General features: G+C 33.8%; 1 protein-coding gene across 1 annotated transcript in view; it reads left to right on the forward strand.

Annotated features, from left to right (window-relative positions):
- Positions 1-22,725, forward strand: part of IQCB1 (IQ motif containing B1) — a 63,593-nt gene that overhangs the window by 10,682 nt on the left and 30,186 nt on the right. The window contains exons 6-10 of the mRNA XM_047099910.1: positions 1,534-1,627; positions 6,831-6,930; positions 17,711-17,889; positions 20,671-20,780; positions 21,359-21,468. Of these exons, the coding sequence (XP_046955866.1) occupies positions 1,534-1,627; positions 6,831-6,930; positions 17,711-17,889; positions 20,671-20,780; positions 21,359-21,468 (593 nt within the window). The remainder of the gene's footprint in view (positions 1-1,533; positions 1,628-6,830; positions 6,931-17,710; positions 17,890-20,670; positions 20,781-21,358; positions 21,469-22,725) is intronic.

Genomic DNA, 22,725 nt, shown 5'->3' on the forward strand with positions numbered 1-22,725 from the left:
ACTAACAATGTGAAGCCTGCTTGGATCCTCTGTCTCCCTCTCTCTGTCCCTCCCCTGCTCATGTGCTCACATGTGTGCTCTTTCTAAAAAATAAATAAACATTAAAAAAAAAAAAAAGCCAAACTCATTGTCTAAAGAACCAAACACATTAAAAAAAAATTTTTTTTTTAATTAGCTGACATATAGGTAGTAGATCACATGGTGGGACGTACACAAAATGATCTGGCCTAAACTGCAAACTGGTTAAAATATACACACGTACACATACATTTACATATTGCCGTAAGAAAAATACCTACCCCAAAATTTTGAAGTGACTTAGGGTGAATTTTGTTAACCAGTCTCAGAAGCCATGAATTTATGGGTGGCATTATCTAATGGGTTTTTTTAAGGAAAAAAGGAAGTCTAAGGGCTCTGCACTATTCTTTGAGATTGACAACAATGAAGATTACCACGCTCTTTCTGCTGTGTCTTTTGGTGAAACTGGCAAAGGCACTTTACTGGACTAAAGTATTTCTTGACCTAATGCGACATTTCTTTCTTTTTTAGATTTTGGTTTTTTTGATTGTTGTTGTATTTAAGTTAGCACATGTCTATTTAAGCACCTACCTAACCCTGTGCTAAAATAATAGGAAGAACATGCTTTTATTGTTATAATAATCATTGCAATCATAATGCCTTTGCTGTTGTGATCATTACTTTTGTGCTAGAGTACAAATGTTTAAGACCTGGGTAAAATTAGTGGCCTTTATACAACTTTCCACTGAAGTTACATGGCCAGTAAATGACAGAATTGTGAACAAAATCTGTTTCTTATTTGCTATTATGACATATATTCTAATCTACTAATCACCCTATTTTCCAGAAAGGAAGAATCAGAAAAAATTGTCATTTATTTGTAGAATAAATACTGATTGAACACTTACTATGTTTGGAACTGTTTTAGACACTGAGTGTCTAATGGAGAGCCAAGTAACTTGGTCTCTGCTCTCATGGAGTTATAGATTAGAAGCTGCAACTGAAATGTGCTAATAATAATGCTTTACATGCTGACATCTACATTTGCATATAACAGTGATTTTCAAACCTAACTGCATAATCAAATCAGCCACCTAACTTTGTAAAAACACAGATGTTCAGACTTTGACTTTGGAGATTCAAATTGTTTGGGTTAAAGCCTGTACATGGATATACTATATTTAATTTAAAAAAAAGCTCCACAGTGATTCTGATGCATAGCCAGTGTTGAGAAATCCTAATATATCAACTTGTAGTTCTTATACAGTTTATATATTGTCTCATTTGACCTCTGGGTAACAACCATTTCTCTAGTAAGTAGAGTAGGTAGGTATCACCAGCCTGTAACACAAGTTTTATAAATTAAGAAACTAAAGGCTACAAGATCATAAATAACTAAGATCCAGCAACCAGGTTCTCTTGATTCCCCCCAAGAGAAGTTTCTCTTTTTTTTTTTTTAAATAAAGCAATTACAGAAAAGTAAATTGGGTTTGTGTGTGTGTTATGTGTATTAAGGGTGAAGAAAAAGATGAATTACTACGCTTTTTCCAAATTGTGACTGATTCTCTCTTCTGGCTTTTGGGAGGCCATGTTCAACTCATCCAAAATGGTAAGAGAAAAGATTTTTAAGGTAACTGATAATCATTGTAAAGTACCTGCTAACAGCTTTTTTTTTTCTAAAAATAAATATCTCATTAGCTATACAGATAACCACAGTTAAATGAAACTACGTTGAAATAACCACACACACAAAAAAATAAAAGCCCATCTGTACATTCCAGTTTTAAATAGTCAACATTGACGATGTGAATATTAAGGAGAAAATTGCTTAAATATTATTTAAATATAATTTTTTCTTAGCTCTTACTATTTAGCAAATCAAAGATAAGGATTAATGATAATTTTTAAATTTTTTTTAAAGTTTTATTTTTTAATTTACATCCAAGTTAGTTAGCATATAGTGCAACAATGATTTTAGGAATAGATTCCTTAATGCCCCTTACCCATTTAGCCCATCCCCCCCACAACCCCTCCAATAACCCTCTGTTCTCCATATTTAAGAGTCTCTTATATTTTGTCTGCTTCTCTGTTTCTATATTATTTTTGCTTCTCTTCCCTTATGTTCCTCTGTTTTGTATCTTCAAGTCCTCAAATTAGTGAAGTCGTATGCTATTTATCTTTCTGTGACTAATTTTGCTTAGCATAATACCCTCTAGTTCCATCCACATAACTGCAAATGACAAGATTTCATTCTTTTTGATTGCCGAGTAATACTCAGCAAGTATACTTGTATATATATATACCACATCTTCTTTATCCATTCATCCATCGATGGACATCTGGGCTCTTTCCCTACTTTGGCTATTGTTGATAGAACTGCTGTAAACATTGGGGTGCACGTGCCCCTTCAAAACAGCACACCTGTATCCCTTGGATAAATACCTACTAGTGCAATTGCTGGGTCATAGGGTAGTTCTATTTTTAATTTTTTGAGGAATCTCCATACTGTTTTCCAGAGTGGCTGCACCAATTTGCATTCCCACCAGCAGTGCAAAAGAGATCCTCTTTTTCTGCATCCTCGCCAATATCCGTTGTTGCCTGAGTTGTTAATGTTAGCCATTCTGACAGGTGTGAGGTGGTATCTCATTGTGGTTTTGATTTGTATTTCCCTCATGATGAGTGATGTTGAGCATTTTTTCATGTGTCGGTTGGCCATCTGGAAGTCTTCTTTGGATGATAATTTTAACAACTTAGGGAAAAAGTTTTTTCTAAGCTCCAAAGATTGCATCTATATTTTAGATTTAGTGTGAGAGAAATCCCTATGTACAGAGCATATATGATTTAATTCATAGCCTAACTATTCATGTAGGAGTAAGCTTTTATATATTGACATTTTACTGAACTTGATAGTTATTTTATAGGATATTTCTACACTTGAGAAATATAAACATGTGTTTTATGTTTTCTTAAGACTGGGGAAGTAATCTTTAATGATAATTATGGCAACATTCTATCCTTTTGAAAGATTTAATCTGAGATAAATGTAACTATAAGAAAAATATAAGAACACTTTTTTTAGAAGGTGAAAATAGAATTGAATTTTTATTTTTAATTTAATTTTTTCAGAATATTATGCATGCACATAAAGAATCAAATAGTTCTATAAGGATTGTTAAAAACAAACCCTGGCCCTTGTGCCTCACTTCATTTCCCATTTTCCAAAGGCAGCAACTAATTATTGCAACAATTATTGCAACTAATACTTTGGGTGGTTATATCCTTTTGAAACTGAGTAGACCCAGAAACCAGGTCCCCTGAAACCCTGATGAATAGTCTCTCTCCCACTCTCTCTCTCTCTCTCTTTTTTAAATACTTAGTTACTTCCTTTTCTTTTAAAGCATTATCTATTAATTTCCCATTATGAAACAAATATAAAGTTCTCAATTTAAACAACTGTTTTACCAAAAATATAAAGTACTTAGTTTTACTATACTATAATGGGTGGTAAAAGGCCTAGTAAAATGAGAGATAGCAAGAGAGAGAATACTTGAATAACTTTTAAAATATGCTATTTTTTTCTTCCAGAAATAGTAATGACAACAAATGTGACTGTTCCTCAGGTTATTCTGTAGATTTAAAATATCAATAAAGTTTGTATTAAAACTAAATTACATGGTTGTGAGATTCATATACAAAAAAATAAATGGGTACAAAATTGGGGTCTCCTATAACCTTTCTCTCTAAAAAGAATCAGCTCTTATAGAAATGGCAGACTAAAGGTCTGAGACAGAAAATATGCAACGTAAGCCTGAAGTATTTTGTATACCAGATAGAAAGGAAGCAAGCAAAATTTATTGGGATTATAAAAAATAAAACAAGTTAATAAAAACACACACACACACACAAAGTTTATTGGGATTCTGTGAAAAGGATTCAGGAGCCAAAATAAGGAGGCTTCTATTAGCCAAAAATGGGAAATTAGAACAGTAATAAGGATAATAACTACTGAGGATAAAAATATATCAACTATTTAAAAAATTACCATTAAAGTCTACTAGGGAACCAATTCATTTTGGAAACTGGTAAATGAAGAATCCAGAGTTTCTCTTGCTTTTTCTTATGTCTTGATGAGGACAAATTTCTCTTTATAAAACTATTCCAATAGGTGAAAAAGGTAAGATAGATATTGCCATTGTACAACTGTTAGTAAGTGAACAGATTTAGGAATTAATCATCCATCACTGTCAAAATTTGAGAAGTACCTCCTAATGGCTCAGCATAACCTCACATATGAAATGTAGATGTCAAAAATTCAAACCTGAATCATTTTGATCCTCTAGCTCCAATGACCCATTTATAGAAGGTCAGAGAAACACTAAATTACACCCCAGGAATGCAGTTAACAAATCTAGACTATGGGAACCTCCTAAGACAATTGATATAGTTTTGTCAACAAATAAATTGTAAGAAAAAAAAGAATCCATAGTTTAAAAGAAATTTGAAAGATAACCAGTTACTATGTATAATATTTGTAATTGTGGAACTTATTTATATCTTGATTGAAACAAACTTTAAAAATGCACAAAATAATTGGAAATTGGAGCACTGACTGGATATCTGATAAAATTAAATCATTATTCGGTGCTTCTGGGTGGCTCCATCGGTTGGGCGTCCGACTTCGGCTCAGGTCTTGATCATGATTTCATGGTCAGGTCATGATCTCATGAGCCCCGCTCGGAGCCTGGAGCCTGTTTCAGATTCTGTGTCTCCCTCTCTGCCCCTCCCCTGCTCACGCTCTGTCTCTGTCTCAAAAATGAATACACATTAAAAAGAAAAAAAAAACATTCAGTTTAGATATGGTTATGTTTTATTTTTTAATCATATCTTTTGGGAGTATATCTTGAAGTATTTGTGGATAAAATAATTGATGTATTGGATTAGCTTCAAAATAAAATGGGAGGCTGGAAGTGGATAGGCTTGGTGAAAGATGATTGGTCATAAGTTGATCATTGTTAAAGTTGAATGCATGTAGAATCATGATTTATTCTCTCTACTCTTGTGAAGGTTTGAAGCATTCATTATAAGAAGGTTAATTAAATGGGCACAAGTATTTTTGTTTGGGGGACCAAATAGTTATCTCACACTCAATAAAAACAACTACACTTGAAAAACAGAACAGAGGCTCCAAAAATAAATTCTTTAATAATATAAAACAGTGTAAAAATAAGATGGAATGACTAAAATTATTTTAGCATAACTTTTTCCGGTATATAGCAGGAGACACACACACTGCATATCACGAGTTCAGTGAATTCAGAATTACAAAGAGTTACTACGGGCAAGGCATAGTCAGTTAAGCATCTGACTTTGGCTCAGGTCATGATCTCACAGTTCGTGAGTTCTAGCCCTACTTTGAGTGAGCTGGAGCCCTGCTTTGGGTGAGCACAAGCCCCACTTCAGCTGAGTCCTGCTTCTCTCTCTCTGTCTCCCCCTCACTCACACCCTCTCTCTCTCTCTCTCTGAAATTAATTAATTAAAAAGAGTTACTAATAAAACATCTTTAAGTAGACAAAAAGGAAATAATATACTTATTCCAGTTATAAAAAAGAAGTCTTTTACTGTTGAAGTAATAGAAAATAAGAAGCTGTAGAAATATTTAATAGTGGAATTTTTTTTGAAGTTGCTAAATGTTAAAAAAATTGATGTTTAGTAAAATATTGAAATATTGAACTTTGTAAATGGAAAAACAGTAATTAGTATGTGAAAGAAATCAATATATTCTTTCAGGAGAAAGAAGAGGCAAAGAGTAAAGTTGTTTTGTGGAAGCTAGGATAGTATTCACAGAATTGCCTTGCCTGCACACCTGATCCCACTTTAATTGTAATTCTGATCAGTTAATGGAGAAGGGAGTAGAAACTGACATTTACTGGGAACCTATTCAGTAGGGTAGGTTGTAGGACATTCAGCAGTAGTCTATGAGAGAGCTATTCTTGTTTTACAGTTGAAGAAATGGGAGTTCTTTTTTTTTTTTTTTCAACGTTTATTTATTTTTGGGACAGAGAGAGACAGAGCATGAACGGGCGAGGGGCAGAGAGAGAGGGAGACACAGAATCGGAAACAGGCTCCAGGCTCTGAGCCCTCAGCACAGAGCCTGACGCGGGGCTCGAACTCACGGACCGCGAGATCGTGACCTGGCTGAAGTCGGACGCTTAACCGACTGCGCCACCCAGGCGCCCCAGAAGAAATGGGAGTTCTGAGAGGTTAAGCAACTTACAGAAGCATCCAGTGTCAGGTCTTCAAAACTGGCTTCTCAGAACCTAAAAATTATAAAGCAATAAAAACAAACGTTGTTTTGTAAATGATAATTTCATTATTATTTAAGACAAAATGTTAACAAACATGTATATTATATAACAATTGTTTTAAGGATGTAAGCCACTGTTTACAGTCATACGTACCATTTCCATTCCTTCATATTCTCTTTTCTTCACAGGAAATTTGATTTTATTCACTGAAATTTATTGCTAGAAAGATTCGAATTTAGGATATGTTTTGTTTTATTTCTCATTTAATGGGAGGTAACAGTAGAGTCTTAGGGTAGTATTTGTGGATGCTTTCTGTTTATAACTTTCATAAAATGGAATCGCTTTTTTATGGTTACTGAAACTGCCCATCTTAAAATCTTCTTTATTGTTAAGTATACAAAGGCAGGTATTTTAATAGAAATGGTCATGCTTGGATTTGGTTTTGAAAATAAATGAATCTCGATTGTATCATAGAATCTTTGTTTTAATTTTTTTCTCTTCTTTTAGTACTACAAAGTGATCATTTCTTACACTTACTGCAAACTGACAACCTTCAAATAGGATCTACAGTCATGACTATGCTACAGAACATACTACAAATCAACAGGTGATTTGGTTTCAAAGTGTTTATTAAAGTATTTATAATTTTTAACTTTTGGTACAGAAGCATTACCAATTTTATTCCAATTTTGCTGAAATCATCAATTACTTATGACTTGTACATGATACTTCAAGAACTCTGTTACTACCATTGTCTTTCAGAAAAAAAGAATATAAAATACCATAAAAGACTGGAAATTAATTATTGAATTGGTATCTCAGAGCTTAAGAAGTTTGTAGACAAATCTCAGGCTTGGAGAAGAAATATTTTTGGTGCTATCTGAACAAAAATATTGAGACCACAATAAAAAAAATGCTTAATCATATATTTATTTAGCGAACTGCAAGCTTACCATTATGCCAGGTGCTTTTCTTAGAATGGCATAAAAGAACTGATAGTTTTTCCAGATTAAAATGGAAAAAGAACTATACACACTTATAATAATTGATTCTTCCAGTTCAGTATGGATTTATTAAATGTCTAAAGTGTCAACTATGTGTCTGTCATTGGGTTCCCAAAGTTGATTAAGGTAAAAAATTTGCTTTCAGATAGCTTACAGGATAGCAGGAGACCAACCCACAGACATGATTATATTATAGCATATTAAGTTACAGTTATAAAGGTGTGCACAAGTGTTAGGCTCCTAACCAAAACCAAGGGGTGATACTTCCTCAATATGGTAACACCTGAGGAGAAACTTTAAGAATGAAAAATTAGCTGGAGAGGAAGAAGAGAAAGGCAGAGGTAATAACGTAAGCAAATGCACAAAGAAATAACGTGATATGGATGAAAAGTAGGTACAATTCATCATTGCTGGCATCTACAGTTTGGCATGTGGAGGTGACTAACAAGTTCTGCAGACTTAAGTCATGAAGAGCTTATATGTTGTGTTAAGGAAATTTAATCTTATCCTATAGGAAATGGGACCATTAACAGATTTTTAAAGTGGATTAAAATAAGTGTGTTTCACTTACATTACTCAGGTCACTATGTGGAGAAAGAATTTAAGGGGGACAAAACTCTAGACAAAGAAGGCAATTAGAGGAAGCAACTACAGTAATCCAAGTGAAGTAATAAAATTTTGGCCTTGGGCACTGGTACCAAATAGATTAAAAAAAATATTTTAAAAACTAATGAAAACCATCAAGACTTTACTTCCACTTGTGATTGAAATGGAATAATTGAAATGGATTTACCCTACCACTTGAAGAAAACAAACACCAGGAAAAACATAAAACAACAGTTTTCGGGAAACTGGACTTAAGTCAGTGAAAGAAAAGTGAGCCCTAAGAGAAAGGAATTAATAGGGTGAACCTAATAATTACTTTAACTCCTAGCATTGAGAGGGTTTCCAGACTGTGGCACAGGGAGGGGTATCCTAGCCAGGCTGAGTTGAAAAGGTAGAGGTGAGAGTCTGGGGAGAACAAAATAGCTGGAGTTCATAAGACAGAACACCAAAGAAAAGAGCTACGTGCAGAGAGAGCCCCAGAAATCAGAGTCTCCTTCAAGTATTTGGTAGAGTACTGATTGGCATATACATGTGAAGAAACTACTCAATGTCTGCGAAAACAATAATCCAAAACAATGAAAAGGAACAGTATCAGAAGTTCACACAGAGCCAAGAATATTGCCTGACTCCCAACAGCCAGGTGGAAAACCCCATGAGTAACAGAACATTGAGTACTCAGTAAGGTTTCATCTCAGTAGTGGGGGGATAATTAGCACTAGATGGAACACATTCTGGACCTTCCAAACAAAAGCACAACCCAAAAGGATCAAATTATTTACAAGTAACTGCTCTGGTTTTTGAACATATCTTTATCTTAAAATCTTTATGGTAAGTTATACAAAGTAGGAAGTATGGCAGAAATGTTTGTGTTTTGATTTGATTTTAAAGGGATGAGAAAATCCCACCTGTGCTATCATAGCATCTTTGATTTCTTTTTTTCGTCTTCCTTTAGTAATAATACAAAGTGATAATATCTTACAGTTTCTACTAAAGATGTTCAGGTAGGGTCTACAATCATAACTGTGCTATAGAATATACCGCAGATTATAGGTGACTTGGTTTTATAAAATGTTACTGATCTTTTAGTTTTGGTCAGAAGTATTACCAATCTGATACTAATTTCACTAAATCATTGGTTGCATATGATTTGCATATGGAACCTGAAAATCTCTAAACAGAAGAAAACTCAAAAATATTTTTAGGAATGCACAAATACCTGGCACCCAACAAGATAAAATTCATACAAGTACCTGGCATGCAAACATGGAGGAAAACAGGACCAATATGAGAAGAATCAATTGATGAAGACTGACATATATGTTAGAATTAATAGACAAGGACATCAGGATAGTTATGGGATAGTTAGGCTAGTTAACTGTATTCCATGTTTTAAAAAAGTTTAATAGAGACTTATATGATACAAATCCCAGAGTGAACTTCTAGATATGAAAACTACAAACTCAATATGAAAAATACACTAGATAGGATTCATAGCAGATTAACATTGCAGATTAATGAACTTGAAGACATAGCAGTGGAAACCATCCAAAATGAAACAAAAGGAATAAAGAAAGAAAAACACCTCAGTGAACTGTAGAGCTGATGTAGGCATAATTAGAGTATATAAAGGAAGTAGTAGAGTTAGAAGAAAATATTTGAAGAAACCATGTCTAAAAATTTTCCAAATTCATTGAATACTATAATAATCTTACAAATTCAAAATTCTCATCAAACTCCAAGGACAGTAAAATATGACACCAAGGTACATTGAGATCAAAGCATTAGAGGGACGCCTGGGTGGCTCAGTCAGTTAAGTTTCCGACTTTGGCTCAGGTCATGATCTTATGGCTTGTGGGTTCATGCCCCACATTGGGCTGTGTGCTGACAGCTCAGAGCCTGGAGCTTGCTTTGGATTCTGTGTCTCCCTCTCTCTCTGCCCCTCCCCTGTTCATGTTCTTGTTCCCTCTCTCTCTCTCTTCCTCTCTCTCTCTGTCAAAAATAAACATTTTTTTTTATTAAAGCGAGAGATAAAGAGAAAATCTTAAAGGCAACCAGAGGAAAAAAGATGTTACACACAGGAATGAGGATAAGAATGACAGTAACTTTCTCATCAGAAACAATACGAAGACAACATCCTTAAAACACTGAAAGAAAACAACTGTCAAACCTAGAATTTTATACCCAGTGGAAATATGTTTCAAAAACAAAGACAAAATGCTTTTTCAGAAATCACCAGCAGACCCACACACAGTACAAGAAATCTTTAAGGAAGTCCTTCAACCAGAGGAAAGAAGATCTACACCAAGTATTGAAGAATATCAGAAATAGTAATCATAGGAGTAACTATAAAAGATTATTTTTTGCATTATAATGATATATGTAATATAATAACATTTGTTTATACAAAAATAAAATGTATTTGAGGGTTTGTAACATATGTATTAGTAAAACGTATTACAACAATAACATAAAGGCTGGGAGGAAAGGAATGGAAGTCTGTTAAACTCTTACACTATAAATAGGTTTCAGGCTATCTGAAAGTTTGCTTTATGCCTCTTTGCTTTTACGAAAGACGTACATTAGTACCTGTTTTTGCTAACCAAAAGAAATTCAAAGACAGTTTTCACTTCTACAAAATGGTAATTGCTTCTTCTCTTTATGCCATTTTAGCTTATAAAAGGTTTCATAAGAACACTCTAGTTTCTGATAGTGGGAGAAACCTGTACATGAAGTAGTATATCAATTAAGGTTGGTAGTATATCACTTGATGTTAGACTCTGTTGAAGATATATGGTATGAACCCTAATGCAATCAATAAAATAACAAGACAAGGAGTTATAGCTAATAAGCCACGATAGGCAGTAAAAAATCATAAAGCAATACTTACTCCAAAGTAAGGCATTAAAAAGAAAAAGGCAAAGGACAATGGAACAAGTAGTCACCAAATAACAGATGTAAACCTATACTGTATTAGGTACAAATGGCTAGAAACCCTCAGTTACAAGGAACAGCTTGACAGGTTGGATGAAAAAGCAGGAACCAATACATGCAGTCTTCCAGAAATGTACCTTAAATACAAAAACGGGTTCCTGGGTGGCTCAGTTGGTTGAACGTTCAACTCTGGTTTCAGATAAGGTCATGATCCCAGCATCGTGGGATTGAGCCCCAGGTCTGACTCCATGCTCTGGGTGTGGAGCCTGCTTAAGATTCTCTCTTTCCCTGTCCCCAACTTGTGTGCATGCTCTCTCTCTCTCAAAGAAATAAATAAAAATTATATAAAAACACACAAATAGATTAAAAGTGAAAGGATGAAAAAAGATACACTATGCTATCCCTAGTAAAAAGAAAGCTGGAATACCTATATTAATATCAGAAAAAGTAAGCTTCAGAAAAAAGAATATTCCCAGTGATGGTTATTTCATAATAAAGGATCCGTTCATCAGAAAAACAGGTTTATTGACCTAACAGCAGAGATTCAAGATACAAAGAAAAAATTGATAGATTTGAAAGGTGAAATTGACAAAACTACAGGTAAAGTGGAAGATGTCTAAACCCCTTTCTTGATAATTGGTAGAATAAGTAGGTAAAAATTATAACTACAGAAGATTTGAACAATATCAACCATCTTGATTGAAATTTTTAGAACATTCTACCAAAGAAGACCAGAATGCACATTATTTTCAAATGCAAATGAACATTTACCTAGAGAGGCCATTTGGGGGCCATAAAATAGGTTTCAATAAACGTAAAAGGACTTAAGTCATACAAAGTATGTTCTCTAACTTCAATGGAATTAAACTAGAAATTAATACCAAGAAGACCTCTGAAAAATCCCCAAATGTGGGGAAAATAATGCATGTCTAAATAACCCAAAGGACCAAGAAAAAAAATTAACTTAGAAGGTATTTTTAAATAAATGGAAATTAAAACACCATATCCCAATTTCTGGGATGAATCTAAGTTAAAGCGTACTAAATGGGAAAATTTATACCACTTAATACCAACATAGGTTTCCCCTACTATCTAAAAGTAAAGCATTCATATAAAACGTTTCCTAAGCCAAAATGGTATAAAGCAAAGAAACAATTACTGTTAATTTATGTGGGAAAAAATGTTGTGCATTTAAGACCCCAAAAATAACCTCCCACGTTTTTCTGATAACTTAGGACATATCTTGCTAAAGGTTGCACAGAATAAATTGAGGTACAGCACAGATACTCACAGACAGTTCAAAGTGATGGCAGCTTGATGCTGAAATACTGAGTGCAGTTTCCAGGGAAGGAGCTTCTTGGTGCCACTCTGGCTTTTTGGGATGTGCACTGCCTCTATAACAGCTTGCTGCAAAACAAATGCTTCCCCCCCCCTTTTTTTTTTGGTAAAAGCAGCAACCTTCAAGTTTCTTTTAGTTAGCACAAAACAAGTAGTAATGTAGGTATTTCATAGCAGTCAAGGGGTATAATGCAAACTTTTGAAATGTTGGGGATACCTGTATTAGAAAAGAAGAAAAGTGTCAGATTATTGACTTCACCTTCCACTTTAGGAAACTAAGAGTAGGGAATTAAGTTCCAGCAGAAGAAAGAAAATGATAGGGACACGTGGCTGGCTTGGTGGAGTATGCAACTTTTGATCTCAGGGTTGTGAGTTTAAGCCCCATGTTGGATGTAGAGATTACTTAAAAAAATATAATCGTAAAAAAAAATGATAAAGATCAAAGCAGAAATCAGTAAAATAGTAACAACAGTATAGAAGATCAATGAAACCATATGCTGGTTCTTTGAGATGATCAATGAAATTGATAAGTCTGAAACAAGACTGATCAGGGGAAAAAAAAGAATACGACTTACCAATATCAGGAATTAGGAGACAACACAATAAAGTCAATAGACATTAAAAGTACTATAAGGAAATAATGTGAACAACTTTATGCTTATTAAGGTAAAATGGACAAGTTCTTTGAAAGACACATATTGGGGCGCCTGGGTGGCGCAGTCGGTTAAGCGTCCGACTTCAGCCAGGTCACGATCTCGCGGTCCGGGAGTTTGAGCCCCGCGTCAGGCTCTGGGCTGATGGCTCAGAGCCTGGAGCCTGTTTCCGATTCTGTGTCTCCCTCTCTCTGCCCTTCCCCCGTTCATGCTCTGTCTCTCTCTGTCCCAAAAATAAATAAATGTTGAAAAAAAAAAAAAAAAGAAAGACACATACTACTAAAACTTGCTCCAGAAGCAACAACAACAACAAAAATGAAGTGATAGATAATCTGAATAGCCTATAAGTATGAAGAAATTGATTTTGTGGCTAAAACACTTCCCACAAAACTTCAGGATTGGACAGCTTTTTCACTGATAATTCTCATAAACATTTAATGAAATAATCCTGAACAAACTCTTCCAGAATGTTGAAGAGGAGAAGTAGTTTCCAGCTCATAATATGGGATCAGAATTACTTGATACCAAACAAAAGACATTATAATATATTTGAAACCCAATAATATATTAAAAAGTTAATAAATTTTGAATAAGTTGGATTTATCCCAGGAATTCAGGGCTAGAGTAATATTCTAAAGTCAAGCAATATAATTCATCATATTAACAAAACAAAAAAGGAAAAATATATCATCGTATCAGTAGATACAGAAAAAACATTTGAAAAATCCATTATCTGTTCCTGATTTTTCAAAAAGAAAAACAACATGGTACTAGTAGAAGATAGAACTCTGTGAGCCTGATGAAAGTTATCTAGGAAATACTTAATGGTAAAATGCTAGATGCTTTTCCTAAATGATCACGGACAAGATAAGGATCTCCTCTCCAATCACTTCTCTTCAACATTGTATTGGAGTTTCTATCTTTTACAGTCAAGCAAGGAAAGGAAAAGTTATTTGTACAGACAGGAAGAAACAAAGCTCTCTGTATTTGGAAATGACATTGTCATCTATGTAGAAAAATCAATAGACTGTACAAAGAAGCCACTAAAATTAGTGATTGTAGCAAGGGTAGTAGGATGTAAAATCAGTATAAAAATATAAATTGAAGTTTTATATCCTTCAATTAATACTCAGAAATTAAAATTTTAAGATATTGCAACTTAAAATAGCATAAAAATATGAAATGTGTTGGGTTAAATCTGAAAAGAAATGGGAAAGACTTAAAACTTAACACTGCTGAGAGGAATTAAAGAATATGTAAATAAATGGAAAGATACGCTATGTAAATAGATGAGTGGTACAATATTAAGATTCAAATTCTCTCCAAATTTAATTGAATTTAACTTAAAAGACTTTAAATGCAATCCCACTCAAAATCTAATTTTTGTAGAAATTGACAAACTGATTTCTACAATTCATATGAACACCAAAGAACCTAAAATATAAAATAGCCTAACCAACTTTGAAAATGAACAAAGTTGGAGAGCTAACACTACCCAATTTTAAGGCTTTATAAAGCTAACATAATTAAAACAATGAGGTGCTAATGCAAATATATACAAATATATCTATGTAACAGAATAGAATCCAGAAATAGACTTAACACATATATGAACAATTGATTTTTAAAACAGGTGTAAAGGCCATTTAAAGTGAAAAGGATAGTTTTTTAAAGTGTGATGGAACAATTAGCTATTGATATTTAAAGAGAAGAATTTTGATCTATACCTCTTAACCAATACAAAAATTAATTCAAAATGGATACTAGACATAAATGCAAAATATAAACTACAAAAGTTCTTGAAGAAAATAGTAGAAAGCCATTACGACCTTGGTTTGCATAAAATTTCTTAAATTGTTAGATATGACAACAAAAGTAAAATCCATGAAAGAAGAAATTGATTAGTTTAGACTTCATCAAAAATTTTAAAAATCTGCTCTTCAGAAGACACTATTTAAGAAAATGAAAAAGACAAAACAGACTGGCAAAAAATATTTGAAAAGCATGTATCTTAAGTATTTGTATCTGGAATATATACAAACTCTCAAAATTTAAAAAAGGCCCAGTTTGAAAAATGAGCAAAATGGTGCAGGCACTCTGGAAAACAGTATGGAGATTCCTCAAAAATTTAAAAATAGAATTACCCTACAACCCAGCAATTGCATTACTGGGTATTTATCCAAGGGGTACAGGTATGCTGTTTTGAAGGGACACGTGCACCCCAATGTTTATAGCAGCACTATCAACAATAGCCAAACTATGGAAAGAGCCCAAATGTCCATTGATGGATGGATGGATAAAGAAGATGTGGTGTGTATCACACACACACACACACACACACACACACACACACACACACACACAATGGAGTATTACTTGGCAATCAAAAAGAATGAAATCTTGTCATTTGCAGCTATGTGGATGGAACTAGAGGGTATTATGCTAAGCGAAATTAGAGACAGACAAATATGACTTCACTCATACGAGGACTTTAAGACACAGAACAGATGAACATAAGGGAAGGGAAGCAAAAATAATATAAAAACAGGGAGGGGGCAAAAACATAAGACACTCTTCAAAATAGAGAACAAACAGATGACATGGGTGGCAAATAAGCACATGAAAAGATGTTCAGCAACACTAGTCATTAGAGAGATACGACTCTACACTTGTTAAATGACTAAAATTTAAAACACTTACTGATTCAAATGTTGACAAAAATACAGAGGAATCAACCCTGCTAGTGGGAGTAATATAATAGTACAGTTACTTTAGAAAATAGTTTGTCATTTTCTTAATAAGCATGTACCTACCATATTTTCCATCCATTCCACTACTAGGTATTTGCCTGAGAAAAATGAAAGCATATGTCCATACAAAGACTTGTACACAAATGTTAATAGCAGTTTTATCTGTAATAGCCAATGACTAGAAACAATGCAAATGTCCATTACAGGTGAATTAACTATAGGTATATCCATACAATAGACTACTACTCAGCAAAAAAAGAGAATGAACTATTCATACATGAGATAATACAGATGAATATTAAAATAATTGTGCTGAGTGAAAGAAGCTGGGCCAAAAAAGGACATACTGTATGATTCCATTTGTATAAAATTCTAGAAAACATAAACTAATTTTAGTGACAGAAAGTAGATTAGTGGTTGTCAAGGGATAGGCTAACAGGGAGATGAAGGAGTTGGGGTATGACAATGAAACACAAGGAAACTTTGTGGCACAATGGGTATGTTCCCTATCATTATATTGGTGGCAAAATGTGTCAAAAAAATTTTATTCAACTTATTTATTAATTAAGGAACCAGTAAGATGTTTATAGGTTCAAAGGAGAATTTGAGGAAGGGAGATTTATTTTATTTTATTTTTTTAATTTATATCCAAGTTAGTGTATAGTGCAACAATGATTTCAGGAGTAGATTCCTTAATGCCCCTTACCCATTTAGCCCATCCCCCCTCCTACAACCCCTCCAGCAACCCTCTGTTTGTTCTCCATATTTAATAAGAGTCTCTTCTGTTTTGTCCCCCTCCCTGTTTTTATATTATTTTTGCTTCCCTTCCCTTATGTTCATCTGTTCTGTGTCTTAAAGTCCTCATATGAGTGAAGTCATAATATTTGTCTTTCTCTAATTTCGCTTAGCATAATACCCTCTAGTTCCATCCACATAGCTGCAAATGACAAGATTTCATTCTTTTTGATTGCCAAGTAATACACCTTGTGTGTGTGTGTGTGTGTGTGTGTGTGTGTGTGTGTATACATACACCACATCTTCTTTATCCATTCATCTATCAGTGGACATTTGGGCTCTTTCCATAGTTTGGCTATTGTTGATAGTGCTGCTATAAACATTGGGGTGCATGTGTCCCTTCAAAACAGCATACCTGTACCCCTTGGATAAATACCTAGTAATTCAATTGCTTGGTCGTAGGGTAGTTCTATTTTTAATTTTTTGAGGAATCTTGAGGAAGGGAGATTTAAAGAGGGGTTTGTCAAAGGAATATAGAAATGAATTTGCTAATAGCTAAAAAACCTAATTGATGTCTTATAAAACAGTAGATAGTAACCATTACAGTTACTTTTTCTACTGGACAAATCCATTTGTATTGTTGATTAAGAATCTGTTTGCATTGCTCTCAGATAAGAATCACTGTTACTCGTTTTTTGTAAGGTTAGCTTATCAAGGTTAGCTTGCAGAATTGCAAAATATCCTAATCAATAGTAAACCCATAGTCAAGCAAAGGTACACACCCCTAGAAAATCACATACTCCTTAGGGGCAGGTGAGTGAAAGATACCCAGTAATTTCTTTTGGCTGTTTCCAAGTTTCAGATAAGTTTTCATCACGTAAGTAGTACAAGAAGATAATTGTTCATGTAATGAAGGAAATACCTAAGGAAAGATAAATTCCTCCTATATTAAGTCCATGATAATTGAATTCCTATAGGATTTTTCTCACATTGTTAAGCAATGAACCATGTACTGTCTTGTGATTTTCCTCTTGTTGCTTTTAAGTTTTTAAATCATCTATGTAATATTTTGCGCATTTATCTTTCCTCTGCAATTTGATTGTAGGTTTTTCAGAGAGGGCATTCAGCTGCTTTGTATTCCCTGTTTTACCGAGCATGGTGCCTTGCACACAGTAGGAATTCAATAAATAATAATTGATTTAATGTGATACATTTGTGGAACTAAGCTCTATGTTTAAAAACTGGGTTATTTTCTTGCATTTGGCCACAGTTAGGCATAAAGTTGCTAAAACTTTTATGTTTAATTTTTATGATACCTATACATCCATTAGTAATGGTACATTCTTTATCTTTTTATTTTGTTCTATTAGGGGTGATTTACTCCGGATAGAAGGAAAAACACTACATTCAATTTTAGATGAAGTTGTTTTCAAGCTTTTATCAACTCCTAGCTCCGTGATAAGAAGTACTGCTGCAAAGCTTCTACTGCTGATGACTGAAACCCATCAGGAAATTTTGATTTTACTGAGACTAAGTGCCTGCTACAAAGGTAGTGCATATATTCTTTATTTTCTTGAGATTCTCAAAAAGAAATTTTTATTGATGGTTTACAAAATTTCTGTATTTTTTAAGGTTTTATTTATATTCCAGTTGTTATGCAGTGTAATATTAATTTCATGTGTACAATTTAGTGGTTAAATAGTGTTGGGGATTAAGAAGTATGCTTGTGGGGCGCATACGTGGCTCAGTTGGTTGAGCATCCGACTTCGGCTCAGGTCATGATCTCACGGTCAGTGAGTTCGAGCCCCATGTCGGGCTCTGTGCCGAAAGCTCAGAGCCTGGAGCCTATTTCAGATTCTGTGTCTCCCTCTCTCTCTGACCCTCCCCCATTCATGCTCTGTCTCTCTCTGTCTCAAAAAAATAAATAAACGTTAAAAAAGAAAATTAAAAAAAAAAAGAAGTATGCTTGTGATGAGCACTGAGTGTTGTATGGAAGTGTTGAATCACTAAAATTCTTGTACTTTAAAAAACTCAATAACTGGTGTGTGTAGATAAAACCCTATTACAACAGATACCAATTAAGGAAAAAGTCTTTATGTAATCAAGCTATCTTCGTGTCTCAACAGATGGCTTATGGTACTTTGTTGATGAGGTTACAATGGATACTTCTCTGACAAAAAAAGTTGTGTATTGAATATACTATGTAGTATAGTAAAATAATGACCAAAAAGACTGGTGACCTTAATAAGATTAACTTTACTGGAGAAAATAGAGCTATGCTTGAGAGATTGACAGCCCTTTTGATCTTTACATCAATTAATAATACTCTTCAGGTCTTTCACTGCTTTTTCTCAAAGCAAACAAAAAGTCTTCCTCACATCCAAAATTATATATGAATAAAAAGTCAGAAATTTGGAGGAGGAAAGGCTCAGCACAATGCCACTCCCATATAATAGCTTTCATTTAATTGAAAATTTACTATGTCAGTCATAGTTCTGCATACCTTATTCTACATTAAAATATTTAAAAACCCTGTGAGATATCCTCATTTAAAAAAAATTTTTTTAAACGTTTATTTATTTTTGAGAGAGAGAGAGACAGACCATGAGCAAGGGAGGGGCAGAGAGAGAGGGAGACACAGAATCTGAAGCAGACTCCAGGCTCCGAGCTGTCAGCACGGAGCCCGACGTGGAGCTCGAACTCATGAACTGTGAGATCATGACCTGAGCCGAAGTCAGACACTCAACCGACTGAGCCACCCAAGCACCCCAAGAGATATCCTCATTTTATAGCAATGGAAGCAGAGCCATGAAAATATTAGGTAATTTATCCAGAATCCCACGGATGATGGTGTTTTTGGTTTTGTTTTTAATTGCCAAGCAAAGTTCTGTTAGGTTTGTTTTATTTCTTTGCAACCCGGGGCCATGAATTCGTTACACTATATTTTCTTATTCAGCATGGTCAGGAAATAGGTTTCTAGTTCTGAATGTACTCACTAATACAGGGCCATATTATATGGAAATTTTTAAAGATTACAACATTAAATTATGCTTTTAATATCCAGACTGTTACAGTGGCCTTCTAATCATGCTTGATGATTTGGAAAGCACTATTTAGTAGCTTACCTTCCATCAGTCATTACTGTGAACATTGTAATTATTTTGTTATAGGAATAAAGATGGAAAGAAAGTGCCAGTAATAGTATTCTCCAATTGATATTGTGCCAAATAGTCATTTTTAAATTTTGTAATTTGATTTATTCTATAGAAATGTGAATGTCTAATAGAGTTCATTATAAAGGAATTTCACCTTAACAATTCATCTCCCTTTATTTTCTCAATAGTAGAACTTACTCAGTTTCCTCAAGATATTTTACAATTATTAAACAGAGAGGGAGGCAAACCATAAGAGACTCTTAAATACAGAAAACAAACTGAGGGTAGATGGGAGTGGAGAAAATGGGTGAAGGGCATTAAGGAGGGCAATAGTTTGGATGAGCATTGAGTGAGCATGTTAAGTGATCAATCACTGGATTCTACTCCTGAAGCCAAGACTACACTGTATGTTAACTAATTTGAGAATAAATAAAATTAAAAAAAATAAATTAGAAAAAAAGCTATTTTACAATTATTAATACCACTGAGAACTTGAGTTCTGAAGAGAGTATAAAGACGTGGTCAGATCTGTATAGTGGCCTCCCCAATTATATACACCAAGGACATTTTACTTTATTTACAGTGAATACTACAATACATCATTTCAACATGCTTACAAATAGTACTTACTTTATAGCTATACTACTTCTGTGTTTTATTTTGGAATGAAAATGCAGTATTTATAGCACTTCTATAATAATTGCTCAGTAACCTATTGATTTGCCCCAAATTACATACAATACTGTATATTTTTATTTAATAAATAGCTTTCTTTAAGAATGACTAGTAACCTGTTTAAATGCTTCCACAGTATAGTCATTTACTCAGTATGCTATTTATTTTTAAAAGTGTTTCAGTTTAAGGTATTTATGTTGAAACAAGTAAAAAATTCTATATCTCTCCTCTTTGATTTACCACAATGATTCCACTTAAGATACTGAGGAGACAGCCTTTGCATCAGATATTACAAGTGATCACATAAAATCTCTTAGGACAGAGAAATATCCTAAAGACTTCAATCTAGAAGTCTTTGAGAAAAGGAAAAAAAAAATCATGTAATTAATCTTACTGTTGTATTCATTTCTTTCTAAACCAGACTTTTTAACCTCAAATTAATCCTGATTAGATAGCAAATCATATTTTATTTTATATGTACCTTTGTTATTCCATTTCAGGACTCAGAAGTCTACGAAATAAGCAGGAGCCTGGGACAGAGTTTAGTCAAGAACTTGGACAGCTCATTGCCCTTTTAACCCCAAAGGTCTATCAGGAAGTAGAAGAACAGGTAATAAATTCTAAAAAAATAACTTGCGTATTTCCTAACGTCAGTAAACATTTTAGTTTCAAAATACTGGAGAGTGGTAGCTTCTTGAATTTTTTATTTGCTGTCTCTCCCCCATTCTTTACTTATCTCCTCAAATATTCAGAGCAGCTGTAGTTTGATAGGGTAAGGGGTTTCTGTGGACCCGATTTTTAACCTTAGAGCCTTTTTTCTTTTTTAGCCTGTTCAAAGAGTTATTCGTACCCTTGAATGCTTGAATAAATGAGGTCAGGCATAAGAAGTCAAGCAGAGGGGAAAGCATTAAAAATCAGAACTATGAAATCTTTATAAAAAGAGTAGAATCAGACTGTATCTTGAACACATTCTAGATACTGCCTGAGAACCTAGTGTATGTACCTCTTTTGGCAGGTCAGGTTTAATATTCTTAGACCTTACCTGTTCTTGTCCTATGAAATTGCCTCCTCCCCAGTTTATTAGAGGTAGAGATTAATACTTGCCCAGGCCTGATATTTTGAGAGGTAAACTTCTAAACAAGATTTTCCTAGAAATGTCTCTATATTAATTCTGGCCTTTAATTTCAGAAACTACATCAAGCAGCTTGCTTGATTCAAGCTTATTGGAAGGGTTTCCAAACTAGAAAGAGGTTAAAGAAGCTTCCATCTGCTGTGATTACTTTGCAGAGGAGTTTCAGGTAAAAAGTTCTGGTGAGGCATGATGATCTCAGAGGATAGATATATCTTTTTACACTATAGCTGAGTGAAAACTTAAGGTGTTTTTTCCCTCAATTTTTCTAATACGTTTCTTTTACTCTTTTTTTTTTAATTAAAGGATAGTTCACATACAATATTACATAAGTGTCAATTATACAAAGTGATTCGACATTTATATACATTGTAAAATGATCATCATGATAAGTCTAGTTATCAACTGTCATCACACAAATGTATTACAATATTATTGACTATATTCCCTATGCTATACTTTACATCCTTTTGACTTACTTATTTAATAACTGGAAGCTTATGCCTCTTTTCATTTATTTTGTCCATCCCCCTGCCTGTCTCCCCTCTCTGGCAACAACCAATTTATATCTGTTTTTATAGATCTGTTTGTTTTATTTACTTTGTTTTTTAGATGCTACATATAACTGTAGAATCACATGGAATTTTATTTTCTCTGACTTAATTTCACTTAGCATAATTCCCTCTAGAACCATCGATGTTATCACAAATGGTAAGATTCCATTTGTTTTTATGGCTGAGTAATATTCCATTGTATTTATTTTATATACCACATCTTCTTTATCCGTCTAATTCATGGACACTTATGTTGCTTCCATATCTTGGCAATTGTAAATAATGCTGGAGTGAAGATGGGGTGCATATATCTTTTTGAATTCATATTTTCATTTTCTTTGGATAAATACACATAAATATATTTGCTGGATTATAAGGTATTTCTATTTTTAATTTTTTTAGGAACTTCCATACTGTTTTCTATAGTGGCTACACCAATATACATTTTGACCCCATGCACTAGGTTTCCCTTTTCTTTCATATCCTTGCCAATACTTGTTATTTCTTGTCTTTTTACACTAGCCACTCTGACAAGTGTAAGGTAATACCTCATTGTGGTTTTGATTTGCATTTCTCTGATGATTAGTGATGTTGAGTATTTTTCCATGTGTCTTTTGGCCATCTGTATGTGTTCCTTAGAAAAATGTGTATTCAGGGTCTCTACCCATTTTTTAACTGAATTTTTTAGGGGCGATTTTTGGTTTTGAGTTGCGTGAGTTCTTTATATATTTTGGATATTAACCCCTTATCAGATATATCATTTGCAGATAATCTTCCCCATTCATAGGTTGCTTTTTGTTTTGTTGGTATTATATCACTGTATGAAAGCTTTTTAGTTTGACATAGTCACAATAGTTTATTTTTCCTTTTGT

The sequence above is a fragment of the Lynx rufus genome, unplaced genomic scaffold, assembly GCF_022079265.1.
Source record: "Lynx rufus isolate CCGP_SWC_20201006 ecotype Redwood Valley unplaced genomic scaffold, mLynRuf1.p SCAF_5, whole genome shotgun sequence".
NCBI lineage: Eukaryota > Metazoa > Chordata > Mammalia > Carnivora > Felidae > Lynx > Lynx rufus.